This window comes from Hemitrygon akajei, chromosome 5 (assembly GCF_048418815.1).
Source record: "Hemitrygon akajei chromosome 5, sHemAka1.3, whole genome shotgun sequence".
Classification (NCBI taxonomy): Eukaryota; Metazoa; Chordata; class Chondrichthyes; order Myliobatiformes; family Dasyatidae; genus Hemitrygon; species Hemitrygon akajei.
Window position 1 is genome coordinate 79,931,207 of NC_133128.1, and position 14,329 is coordinate 79,945,535.

Sequence of the window (14,329 nt, forward strand, 5' to 3'; positions counted from 1 at the left end):
TAGTTTACTTAAATACATTGAGTCCTAACCCCGGCACTTTAACATATCTTACTCCTGGCGGTTGAATTGTAAAGCCGAATGGCATTGGGGAGTATTGATCTCTTCATCCTGTCTGAGAAGCATTGCATCGATAGCAACCTGTCGCTGAAACTGCTTCTCTGTCTCTGGATGGTGCTATGTAGAGGATGTTCAGGGTTTTCCATAATTGACCGTAGCCTACTCAGCGCCCTTCGCTCTGCTACCGATGTTATACTCTCCAGTACTTTGCCCACGACAGAGCCCGCCTTCCTTACCAGCTTATTAAGACGTGAGGCATCCCTCTTCTTAATGCTGCCTCCCCAACACGCCACCACAAAGAAGAGGGCGCTCTCCACAACTGACCTATAGAACATCTTCAGCATCTCACTACAAACATTGAATGACGCCAACCTTCTAAGGAAGTACAGTCGACTCTGTGCCTTCCTGCACAAGGCATCTTATTAATTCTCTGTGCTTACAGTATAATACCCCTTCAATATTGAATCTAAGAATTTTCAATATATTTTTTAGCCTGATTGTCAGTACTTTGATGCTGCATTTTCAATTTTGAAGTTCAACAAAACTACAGTCTTTGTAGGAATATTGAGTAGTTTTATATTATATCAGATCTTTTCAATATTGTGACTTTTTAAACCATCTTCTTTAGATGCATAAACTGAAAAGTGATTGAATTATCTATGTTGTGCACTTATCCAGCTGATTGGTAAACCAATTTATCATTGTCACATGCAATGAGGTACAGTAAAAAACACTGTTTTGAATGCCATCCATATAGATCATTACAACAGTGCATTGAGGTAGTAAAAGGGAAAACAATAACAGTGCAGAATAGAGTGTTACAGTTATAGAGAAAGTGCAGTGAAGGCAGACAGTAAAGTGCAATAGCTTATATACATAGATTGATTGTATGTCCATAAAGTGACAGTAGATACAGGAGTGTCTGTACATAATGCGATTGACAGGTAATGATGGAATAGTTGTTGGAGTGTGAAGGAGTAGGTTAGTGGATGGAGGTGTTGATCAGCTTTACTGATTAGGGAAAGTAACTTTTTGAGTCTGGTGGTCCTGACGTGGATATTATGTAGTAACTTTCTCCTTATGGGAGTAAGGCAAACAGTTCATAAGCATGGGGTTGGGATACTTAATGGTGTTCCTGCCCTTTTCTGGCACCTTTCTGTATATGCAGTACTTTGCAAAATTCTTAGGCACCCTAGATTTTTATATAAATTTTGTTTTAGATATTTTATTTTTCATTTTCTTCATTAGTGTGTCAGTAAAAAGAACAAATTCTAGATTTCCAAATATTTATCCAAAGAAAATTCGTCTCCTGACGAAGGATCTCGGCCCAAAACATCGACAGCGCTTCTCCCTATAGGTGCTGCCTAGCCTGCTGTGTTCTACCAGCATTTTGTGTGTGTTGTTATTAAGTAACAGACCACTTTTCAAATGAAACTTGATTGCTTTGTAGATACACAGCCCAGTGCGTGATGAAACAAAATAACAAATAAGTGTAATGTTCGATGACAGAATGAGTTGTATGAACTAAACCGATTAACTGAAACAAATTGGTGTTGAAGGAATCAAACTGGGCGAAGGACAACCAAACTAAATGGTGATGGTGTAGCAGATGTGATATTTTAACCTTCAAATCATCAATTCTTATACCATGGCAAGAATGAGCATAGCAACAAGACACAGGGTGGTCATCCTGTATCAGTAAGGTCTTTCCCAAGCAGAAATTTTGCAACTCACAGGAGTTTCAAGGAATGCTATCCAAGCTCTTCTGAAGAAACACAAAAAAGCAGGCATGGTTGAGAACCAGAAATGCAATGGTCGGCCATGGAAGCTGAGTGCAGTAAATGAGAGATACATCAAACTGATCTCTCTCCTAAATCAGAAGAAATCCAACACAGCTATCAGCTCTGGACTCACAGAAACCTCTGGAACCCAAATACACCCTTCTGCAGTCCAGAGAAGTCTTGTCAGAAATAGTCTTCATGGAAGTGTTACTGACAAAAAGTCATTCCTCTGAAGTGGAAACAAAGCCAAGAGACTCACCTATGTACAAAAACACTGGGGTGCTGAACAATGGCAGCAAATGCTCTTGATTGATGTGTCAAAATTAGAAATACTTGGCTCAAACAGGAGGTAGCTTGTCGTAGAAGAGCTGGAGAGTGCTACATGGATGAGCCAACAGTGAAGGTTCCCTTCAGGTTTGAGGCTGCATTTTTACAAATGGAGTTGGTGATTTGGTCAGAATTAGTAGAATCCTCAATGATGAGAAGTACAAGTAGATTCTCATCCATCACACAATACCATTAGAGAGACATCTGATCAGTCCCAACTTCATTTTATAGCAGGACAATGACCCCCAAATGCATGGCCAAGGTCATAGAGAACTATCTTCAGTGAAAAGAACAAGGAATTTTGCAACAGATGGTATGTTGATATCAGCATCATTGAGGCTCTCTGGGATTACCTGGAGAGACCGAGCAAGTGAGACAGACAAAGTCTGCAAAAGAACTGAGGCAAGTTCTCCAAGATGCTTGGAACAACTGACCAGCTGATTTTCTTGTAAAACTGCACAACAGTGTACATAAGATAATTGATGCAATTTTAAAGGCCAAATATTGATTTGATTTAGTTTTTTTACTGTCTACTGTTTTTATAGTAATTTTTTTTATATTTAGAAACTTCATTTATTTGTTTTAAAAGCATCTTTGCTTCATAAAATATTTTTACATGTGCCTAAGACTTTTGCAGAGTACTGTATGTCCTTGATGGTGGGTAGGCTGGCTCTGGTGATACAGTTTTGTCTACCCGTTGTAGAGCCTTCCTGTCCTCTACAGTGCAGTTTCCATACCATGCAGTGACGCAACTTGTTAGGATGTTCTCTACTGTGCATCTGTGGAATGACCTGTATATAGATGTGCTTGTTCTAGTGACTTCAGGTCTGATTCCTACAGAAAACAGAGCTTAATTAGATTTTAATGTACTGCCATCAAAGCTGCAAAATGATAACCTTCCTGTGACAAATGCCACATACCTTTGAGCTTCCTCTGTGGGTTGGTTAGAAGAGTGAAACTGAATTAAATGGTGGAAACTACATTTTGCTATTACATGCATGCAACCCTGTAAACGTATCAGCAGCAATAGAACACACCTGGAGTCTGGTTTTGCTGTTAACAAAACACTATTTTATTAGTAACTATGTAATACAGTAACTTAAACCAGGTAAACTAAGGGTTAGCAGTGTTATGCATATATAGGTGTAAAAATAAAGTTCCAAAACTTATTCAAGCTCAGGTGGCAAGAGTTACAGTCTTACGAGTGTATGTAAGAAAGTTCTGTTCAGTTCAATCCATGGAATTTGAAGTGAGAGAGAGAGATATTTGTAATCCAAACAAACAGGTGTAGTCGATCTTCCCGTTGTCCTCAGAATCCTGATGTGAAATATCACCAACAGTAGCTTATCACAAAGGGGACCACCTTCAAGGGAACCACCACCCAGGCAAGAGTCGACACACCGGTAGATTCCACAAGGTTGCCCCAATCACACACAACGTGATAGCCACTTATCCAGTTCCATGACATACGAAATAACTCCCAACAGTGATTTACCACAGGGGTGCCTTTCTTCAGTGAACTACCACACCCAGACAAAGGGTAAACACACACGTGGTATTCACAAAGTTTTTCTTCTCAACAGAGAACCCACTCCTGTGGATTAACTATGTGACAATCACAGTTTCGTATCTGAATGGAACCAAACTCACCCTCATGGGCTACATGGAGAGAGAGTCCAAACAGTGATATCTTTGTCACTAGGTTTCTTTTGTTTCAAACTTTCCTCTCCTCTGCAAAATTCTTCTAGTTGGATACTCTGGATCGATCTCAACTCACCCCTTTGGGCTACTGAAAGTTTAAACCAGCGACCGACTCACTGGTGTCTTCCATTGACAGAACCCATCTTGACTCTCACTGTATGTGTCTCTGTGTCCTTGTATATTCAAAACAAGCTGCAAGAAACCATAAACGTTCAAATGTCCATCATGTAGCTCCTCCTCTCTCTCTCTCTCTCTCTCTCTCTCTCTCTGTCTCTCCTCTCTTCCCTCTCTCTGCTTGCACTGTACATTCCTCTCTTACAGGCATGATTCTTAAAGGCACAGTCCATAATGAATAAAACTTAAAATTCCATCACATTGCAGAGTAATACTCCTGAAATACTTCGAAAGTTTGGAGTTCTAGAATGCTGCACTAAATTTGCCTGGTTATATTTGTGTTTTTTTATACTTAAAAAAGGCCTGTGGTCATATAGCACGTTTTGCCACCCCCTGTCTTGTAGCACATTTGGACGTAAGGTATAAAATGAGACCACCTGTAACGGCCAGAAATGTGCTAATGACCTCATGATCTATGTTGATTTAGTGCCATTAGTTTATGGTACTGATGTTTATAGTACAGGTTCTAGAGGAAAGATTTTCTGTTTTTTTCTTTGTCATTGGAGCATCTGATTGTTCAGCACACACCCTCACTCTGCACGGCAGTAAAATAGTCCAGATTTTGTGGGCAGGTGTCTGGAATGAAGCTATGGTTTTGACAAGTTTACTCATTGAATCATGGCCAATGCTGTTACTAAGTATTAACACTTTTGTAGTGGATGGACTATCTTATTAAATGCTCTCAGCAGGTGGTTGACATTGGTCTTAAAGTACCTTTTTCTCACTTAAACTTTGTTATTCTTGTTTTTAATACTAAATATTGATGAAGATGGTCATCTTCTCAAAGGTTTGTTTTGGGCTATCTAATGATTGGCACTGCTGGAAGCAACCAAGGAAAATCAAGTGGGGAACGAAAGAAGTCATTTTGAATTTTCTTATAATGCTGAAAATAGGTGGTGAGGCTATTTGGCATTTTTGTATCATACATAAAAATTGGCAAGCCCATTTTGAATGCATCTACCTAAGGGATATTTTATTGGTATTCACATTTTGTGCCCTGTTTAAAGAAACATGTATCAAAAGAAGTGATGAAATGTGACTTTCACCCAATTTTGTACTGATCACTATAAATTGTGGAAAAAGATTATTTTTGATTTTTTTAAACATATTTTGAGGATTGCCTGTGCAATAGTTGCAAGTATAATTTATTTTGTATTAATTTAAGACAGTTGTTTAATTGATTGAATTCTACACTGCTGTTAGCTTCAGAATTGGGAATACTTCCATGTGTCTTTGTGCAAAGGGGAGACAGAGTCATGGAGCTGTAGTTTGGGTCAACTGGCCCCTAAGGGCTGTGCAAATCACATTTACCTGTATTAAGCCAGCATTCTTCTCTTCCTTTCCTATCTAAAGAACCTGTCCCAGCACCTTTTAAACATTGTAATTATTTCTGCCTCTTTCACCTGCTCTAGCTGCAGGTTCCATATAACCACTGTCCTCTGTGTGGAAAAAGCTGCTCCTTGGATCTCCTTTAGATTTCTCTGCACTCACCTTAAACTGTGCTATCTAATTTTAGACTATCTTACTCTGAGACAAAGCTCTATTGACAATGATCATTATTCCCTCCACATAAAACTTTATTATATCACCCCTCAACCTCCTACAATCCAGTAAGAATAAGCCTAGTATATCCATTCTTTGCTTGTAACTAAAGCCCTCTGTTCCTGGTAACAACCTAGCAAATCCTTTCTGTCTCATCCTTGTGGTAAGTAGAATTGTGCAGAATATTCTGTGTGACCTAACCAATGCTTTATACAGACACAACATTTCAATTTAACTTTAATGCTCAGTTTCTCAGCCTATGAAGGCGAACATGCCAAATACCTTCTTTGCTACCTTACCCACTGTGGTATCATTTTCAGGGAAATATGGACTTGCACCCCAAAGTCCCTTTGTATATCAAACTTTCAAAATGCTGTATGGTTTACTGTAAATATCCTGCCAATATTTAACATTACAAAATGTATTACCTTGTGCTTGCCTGGGTTAAATTCCATCTGCCGTTGCTCTACTCAACTTTTCAGCTGAACTATTGTATGTCCTGCTGTATCCTTGGACATCCTTCTTTGTTATCTCTGACACCACCAATATTTCTTAATTTTTCAACATCTTTCAGATCCAGTGTGTGTTAACCTTTGGACTGCCCTACTGCAGGGGCACCTTCTCAAAAGCTTTAATTATTTGTAAATAAGTCTAATACTCAGGACTTTAAATGGTTCCAATAATTTTAATTCTATAATTATATAATGTTTTGCAAAAATTTGAAGGCTTTTAACCATTTATTTTGCAGATAAAAATGTTTCAACTAGTAGATACTTATAAACGTTTATCGAATGTAGCAAGCTTTTCATGCTGTCGTTTTCTGCTCAATGATGCTAGTCTGGCAAGTTTGAGAATATGACTGTATACTGTAACTTGTTACATTGCAAAAGTTCATATGTAAGCCTACTCTTAAATAGTGATGTAGAAATATTAAATCCATTACAAATAGTTGTTTGTCTCACCCTCAGTAAGTCTTTATGAATTTCTTATGTCATTACTGTATGATATTGGAATTAAATTGATGCTTCACTTGCAAACATTGCACATAGTGTACATCTCCATTGTCAGAACCATTTGCTTGTTTTACTCATATAAAAGCCCACTTCATTCTGGTACAGAATTGCTTAAAATGCTATTTTTTATTTTCACAGCTGAAAAAATTAGATCAAGACGATGTCAAGTGGCATTTAGTTACGCTCCTCAGAATGATGATGAGCTAGAGCTGAAAATCGGTGAAATCATTGAAGTATTGGGTGAAGTAAGTATCTGTATATAAATAATGATGGAAAATGATGAGTCGCAACTTTACAGTCATCCAGTTTGACAGTTTCTCAAGTTTGGGAAGCTAGAATTATGGAGCAGAGAAACTTGAGGTCAGTTTCAAAAATCACTAAGAGCATGTGATAAAGTGTTGGGGGGGGGCAAAAACATTAATAGAATATTCAAGTGGTTTGCAATAGAAATGGATGGATATTACTCAGCAGTATAAAACTATTAAGAGTGCTTGAATACTATATACAACTCTGGCCACTGCATCTTAGGAACATGATATTGTGGTTGGTGATTCAACAGAAGGGATTAAAGTACGAGGATAGACTATATTTTGCAAATGATTTGATTGAGAGTGATTTAAGAATTTGATGGAAAGTGAAGTTATATATGCTAAGAGTGGTGGAGGGGTGGGTAAGAATTGTAGGAATCTTAACAAAATGATGTAACAACCTTCAAAGTTCAAATTAAATTTATTACCAACGTGTATATATATGTCACCAAATACAACAGTGAGATTCATTTTCTTGCAGGCATACTCAATAAATCTTTAGAATAATAACCATAACAGAATCAATGAAAGACTGCCCAACTTGGACATCTAACTAGAGTGCAGAAGACAACAAACTGTACAAATACAAAGAAAGAAATAATAATCATAAATAATAAATATTGAGAAATATGTCAAGTCCTTAAAAGTGAATCCATAGGTTTTGAGAACATTTCAGTAATGGGCAAGTGAAGTTATCGCCCTTGGTTCAAGAGCCTAATGGTTGAGGGGTAGCAATTGTTCCAGAACCTAGTGGCGTGAGTCCTGAGGCTCCTTTACCACTTTCCTGATGGCGGGAGCAAGAAGCGAGCATGCCCTGGGTGGTGGGGGTCCCTGATGTTAGATGCTGCTTTCCTGCAACAGCATTTCATGTAGATATGCTCAATGACGGGCAGAGCTTTACTCATGATGGACTAGACCGTATCACGTCTTTTTGTAGGAATTTCTGTTCAAGGGCATCGGTGTTTCCCTACCAGGCTGTGATGCAGCCAGTCTATACTCTCCACTAAACATCTATAAAAGGTTGTTAAAGTTTTAGATGTCATGCTGAATCTCTGCAAACTTCTAAGGAAGTAGAGGTGTTGCTGTGCTTTTTTCTTAATTGCACTTACGTGCTGGGCCCTGGACAAGTCCTCTGAAATAATAAGACTGATGAATTTAAAGTTGTTCACCCTCTTCACCTCTGATCCTTCAATGAGGATCAAAGATGGAGCATTTTTGCAGCCTCTCCAAACAGTCACAGGCAATTCACTGCTGCAAGAGCACCAGTCAAGGACAGATATTGGTATGGCAACATATGGTGGTGAGGGCAGGGATTCATGTCATGTTCCTGCATATTGTGGTTCCCAGTACTACAATATGCAGACTGAATGTTTGTCTTTATTAATGTGCCTGTGAGTGTTTTGACTAGAGGCTCAAGAGTACTCTAATGAATTGGAATTCTGTGAGGTAGTGCTAAGTGGGACATGTTGTGCATTTGGTAATATTGTAAATATATTGTTTGATAAAGCATTCTTTGTTTACGTAATTCATTACGGGTTATATGTTAAAGTACGTGAATGGCATATGTCATTATGCCATCACATCATAAGTGTGCACCTCACTAAAGTTCTCCTGGTCTCCCTGTGTTTTTCTTTTGATCAGTTTTTGGAGTTGCAAAACGTAACGGCGTGTACGCATTTCACACAATCTATAATGTCATTGGATGGCGTTGCTCAGTCTGCCCTGACAAATTAAGATAGGAAAAGCATACCTAAAATTACAGGATTATGTTAGAGGTTTCATACACAACTAACTATTGTCTAAATATCAGCTTAAAGCTCTGCAGTGGGTATGAACAGTGTTAGGCAGTTAATCTGCTGATAGAAAATGCAATTCTGCGAAAACACCAATGATGGTGGAGATGAGCATAAGTGAAAAGGAAGTGACTATATAATCAGTAGTACTTTTCAGCTGGAAGTGCTTAGTTTCTGTGTCTTAATCCAGAGTCACAGAAGTTTGTCTGTTTTTAGCCAATGTAATTTGCTTCACTGAAATTGAAAAATGCTTGAGCACCTATTGTAGATATGCCTGTGTTTGTTGTGCAATGAAACATCTCAGCTTAGAGTTGAATACTTGGGTTACAAAATTAGTCATAAATCCAGATGAAGTTTTCCCAACAAAGCATAAACATTGGCATCTCTCAGTTGAAAGTGAGAAAACTTCTAAGTATATCTGGTGCACAAAAATCGAGACAAATCCCATCTAAGTTATTATGACCTTCAACCATTAGCAAAATGTTGGATAATATTTCCATCAATACTGCCAACTTGCACTTGGTAACAACCTTCACATTTGTTTTCCACTTCGATTGTTCAACCAGAGTCCTTGTTACAGTACTATTCCAGACATGGACAATGAAGCTGAATTTCAGAGGTAGAGTAAGTAGGTTAAGAAGGCAATCAAATGCTGTCTTGAAGTCATGGTCACTTACTTGGTTCAGTTTTCATCAGCAGCTTTATCAGAAACTTTCTTCCATCATAAGGTCAGAAGTAGGGCATCTTACTTAGGTTTATACAATGGAAACTCATTGTCTTACTGGCAACTCATTATATAATGAATTGCTCTGTAAGGAAGCTTGCCACAGATTTCTGGGCAGCAGTGTGTTTGCAAGCTTCTGTATGCTGTCTAATTCTGTACAAGTTTTATAAAATATGCCATTAAACCTCAGTGCTCATTTTAGCTTGCATTGTGTACTGGTGTATCGCACAAATCACAAGTGCTGATCTGAAAGTGACTTGCAAGCGAGTGTTGCCCTGGATTATAATATTATTTTCTTGTATTACTGGAAAAGCTGTCCTGTAACTCATGGAATATAGGATTGGTTATCTGTAAGATGGATTTCGGAATCCATTCTCACCTACATAATGTAACAACTCTTCCTCGTTTATCACAACTCCTCATTTATTGTATTTTCCAACACTTTGATTTTTAGCTTTGTGAAATATTTATACCTCTTTTATCACATAGCCTAATGAGATCTTTGTCATCTTTCAATCTTTATGAAGACTGGACCAAAAGAAGTGTGATTGACTCTGATATGCATGGTAATCCACTTCCAACCACTATATCAAAGCAAAATGAAATTTGGATGTGCCACTCAGACTTTGTTACTGCAATGGAGTAACCCAACCCAAACAATCCTACAATATCCTCTTCGTGAGTGTTGGGTGACTTTTGTAAAAATTATTCAGAATCAGAATCAGATATCGCTGACATATGACGTGAAATTTGTTATTTTGCGACTGCAGCATCTATAAATTTTAAGTAAATAAATAATGCTAAAAAAAGGAATCTCAGAAATCTGATGCTGAAGGGGAAGATCTGTTCTTAAATCATATAGTGTGTGTCTTCGGGGGGGTGGGTGTGGTGTGGTGATGGTAATGAATAGAAGACGTGTCCCAGATGCCGAGGGTCCTTAATGATGGATGCTGCCTTCTTGAGGCACTGTGTCTTGAAGAGTCCTTGATGGTCAGAGAGGGTTCTGCTGGCTGAATCTATAACTTCTGCAGCCTCTTTTGATCCTCTGCATTGGAGGCATCATACTAGGCTGTGATGCAATCAGTGTGAATGCTCTCACTTGTACATCTATAGAAATTTGCAAGTTTTTGGTGACATACCAAAACTCCTCAAACTCCTAACAAAGTAGAACTGCAGCCATGCCTTCTTCATGATTACATTGACCTATCTCCAGGGTTAATCAAGTAGAAGTTTTGTAGAGTCACATAGAATTGTACCTTTTAAGTGAAGTCTCATCTGCCAACAGAACAAGCCCACGAGGGGTGGTGTTTATGGTTCTACACAATCCAGCTGCAGAGATACAATTATTTCAAAGTAATGATTCTGGACACCAAAACGCCTTGGCATCAATTCACACATGAGGAATAGAACTGACCTGATTATCATCTGCCACCCTTTCTATGCTGAATAATTGTTATTCCATACCAATCACCATCTGGAAGAAGCATCTAGGAAAGTTGTTGTAGGTGAGGGACCATGTCAATCACTTGATATTGGCTTGTTAGATTTATTGTTGATTGTGCCAGTTGAGTGATGGAAATTTTGGTCTAGAAAAAATAGCAATCAGGAAAGGGAAGTCTTCCTTTCTCCTCACTAATGCTCATTCCAAGTATATTAAACCAGTTTATGTGAAGAACGAGTCCCATTTTCCATTGAAGATACCTTTCATCGCATTGTAAATGACAAATGTGCTATTAATGTGCAACTGCTGAGTTCTAGGGGTAATGGTGTAACAGTCTGCAAGGTTACAGATTGTGATAGAATATAGTTTTGCTGCTGTTGATAATTCAAAGCATCTCTTCACCGAGTTTTGAACTGTTCTGAAGCTGTTCCCTTTAGCACTGTTATTGATACGCGTCATGATTGAAGGTGAAGATGTGGGAAAGGGACTTTGTTTAGAGTCATAGAACAAAGTGCAAAACCTCACCCTTATCTGCATTGAATTCCATCTACCATTTCTCAGCACATTTTTCCAGCTGCTTCAGATCCTACTGTAATCTTTGGTAGTCTTCCTTGCTGTCTTCCTCAAATGTTCACAACACGCCCAATCTTGGTGTCATCCGCAAATTTGCTGATCCAGCTTAACACATTATCATCCAGATCATTGATTATAGGTGACAAACAATAATGGACCCAGCACCGATTGCTGCAGCACACCACCAGTCACAGGCCTCCAGTCAGAGAGGCAACCATCTACAACCACTCTCTGGGTTCTTCTGCGAAGCCAATGTCTAATCCAATTTATTACCTCATCTTGTATGCCAAACATTGAACTTTCTTGACCAATGTCCGATGCAGGACCTTGTCAAAGACCTTGCTAAAGTTCACGTAGACAACATCCATAACATCATCAACTTTCCTAGTTACTTCCTTGAAAGACTATAACATTGGTTAGACACGACTTACTATGCACAAAGCCAAGTTGACTAACCCTAGTCAGTCCCTGTCTATCCAAATGCTTGTATATCCAGTCCCTTAGAATACTTTCCAATAATGTTTCACTACTGATGTCAGGTTCACCGGCCTCTATTTTGTGGCTTAATTTTAGGGCTTCTTTTAAACAACAGAACAAGTTTAGCTGTCCTTCAATCCCCTGGCATCTCACAGTGGCTAAGGATATCTTAATTATCTCTGCTAGGGCCCATGCTGTTCCTGCACTAGCCTCCCACAGGGTCCGAGGGAAGACATTGTCAGGTCTTCGGGATTTATCCACCCTAATTTGACTCAAGGCATTAAATATCTCCTTCTCTGTAATCTGTATGGAGTCCATGATCTCGCCTCTGCATTGCCTCACATCTGTAGAATTTGTGTCTATCTCCCTATTAAATATAGATGCAAAAAATCCATTTAAGAAATTTCCCCATATCTTTCGGCTCCATGCATAGATTGCACTCTGATCTCCAGAGGATCAATTTTGTCCCTTCATCTTGTCTGCTAGAGCAACCTCATGTCTTCTTAAGTGTTCTGTTGCATTTCTTACACTCCTCAAGTACTTCATTTATTCCTGCCTGCTTATACTGCTATGTACCTTCCTCTTTGTCTTCACAAGGTCCTCAGTGGCTCTCAAAAACCAAGGTTCCCTAAACATTTATCCTTGCCCATATATTTTGACAAGAAGAATCAAACTGTGTACAGTCGGCCCTCCTTATCCGCGGGTTCTGCATGCACAGATTAAACCAACCGCAGATCAGGAAAACCCAGAAGTTCTCTCTCCAGCACTCATTGTTTAAGCATGTACATACTTTATTTATTACATTAATACATTAATACTTAATACATTAAGTATTGTATGTAATTAGTTTTGCTACAACAAGTGTATGGGACATTGGAAAAAAAGTTGAATTTCCCCATGGGGATGAATAAAGTATCTATCTATCTATCTATCTATCTATCTATCTATCTATCTATTTTCTGGTCATTATTCCCTAAACAATACAGTATAACAGCTATTTACATAGCATTTACTTTGTATTAGGTATTATAAGTAAGTTGGAACAGGTACATCTGGTATTATTTAGCGTCAGTTAGTCAAACGTTTGTCTTAGTATATATTATATATTTTACCCTTCTATGCATATAAAACACATAAGAAACATATGTATTTCAATAATTAAACCACTGCATGGCTTAATAATAATTGTAGCTTTCATCGGGGCAGGGCCTTTCACACATTCCCATTATTCTCACTTTATCCACTCTGTGCAGTATTAGTAAGCCTTCCCACTAGAATAATAGTTCCTCTCCAGTTCAGGTGCAACTCCTTGGTTCCACAAGGGGTATGCAGTGGTTATTTATAGTAAAGTAATTTAAAATTGATGGGTGCTGTTAATTTTTTTGCCTTTAGATTGGTCTTAAGGATATAATGGTTGAATAATTTGCCTACTGGAATTGCAGTGAAGTGTTTTCATCCATGACACTTTTTTCATCTTGTACTTTTAGAAATTTGAAGAGCAAAATAAAAGTTAAGTCCTGTTATATTTAATATAACTCTGCTTCTCTCCCTCCCTCCCCAAGGGATCTTTAAGGAAGGTTGCCAATTTAGTTTTAGTTTTGTCTTTGATCACAGACTGTTTTGTGCCATGATCTCCTGAGAATTCAAACATGGAGTTAAACTTGTCTATCTGTTTTCTGTCAAGGACCAACTTTAAAATTGTTTTGGATTTGTGTCAGATGACACAGTATTGCCAAAATTAAGTTTTAAAGCTTTTAAAGTAAAAGCTGGAGCTGGTTTTTGGCTTCCAATGAACTGGAGAGAGGTCTGCAAACTGGTAATGTTAATGCAACTGTGTGACACAGTCATAAGTGGGAATGTTAAAATGCCTTCAGCAAGGAATCAAAAACCCAAAGAAGGAATGGCACTCCGAATGATAGCTAATAGCTTCAATTACAAAAATATCCATTCATCTGTGTTATAGATGAAATCAAAGAATCTGGAAGCTTTTTTACTGAAGCATTACCCTCACAGTATTCCTTCTGTAACCAGCATTATTACTCTTTGTTACTTAGCCTAAAGACAATGCATGGAGGGGGTTGGGTAATGTTTGGAGAGTGGGGGGGGGGGGGTAATCACAATTTTATTTCATGTGGAATCTATCTCTGCACAATGTATTTTGATTAATGCCTTTTTCTATACTTTTATTCTTTAGCATCCTTTTTTAGCAAATCGGTAAATTTTTAGCATTGCTACTTTTACAAATTTGTTTGCAACATCATATATTAATTTTGACCCAAGCTTCAAATCTCTGGCTACCAATTTGATTATATTAAAATCAATGCATGTCTTTATGTAGTACACTTTGTGAATTTTGTGTTTACTGATGTATGTATTTTACTTTCCAACTCTCAAATGTAGTTAAGTCCTGAAAGTGTA

At 38.2% G+C, this 14,329-nt stretch overlaps 1 protein-coding gene across 3 annotated transcripts in view; it reads left to right on the plus strand.

The window, feature by feature from the left end:
* Positions 1 to 14,329, plus strand: part of sh3kbp1 (SH3-domain kinase binding protein 1) — a 225,587-nt gene that overhangs the window by 84,786 nt on the left and 126,472 nt on the right. For 2 of the 3 annotated variants that reach the window (XM_073045869.1, XM_073045870.1), the window contains exon 4: positions 6,734 to 6,840. The exons of the other annotated variant lie outside the window; for it this stretch is intronic. In XM_073045869.1, coding sequence (XP_072901970.1) covers positions 6,734 to 6,840 — 107 coding nt within the window. The remainder of the gene's footprint in view (positions 1 to 6,733; positions 6,841 to 14,329) is intronic. 3 annotated transcript variants of the gene reach the window in all.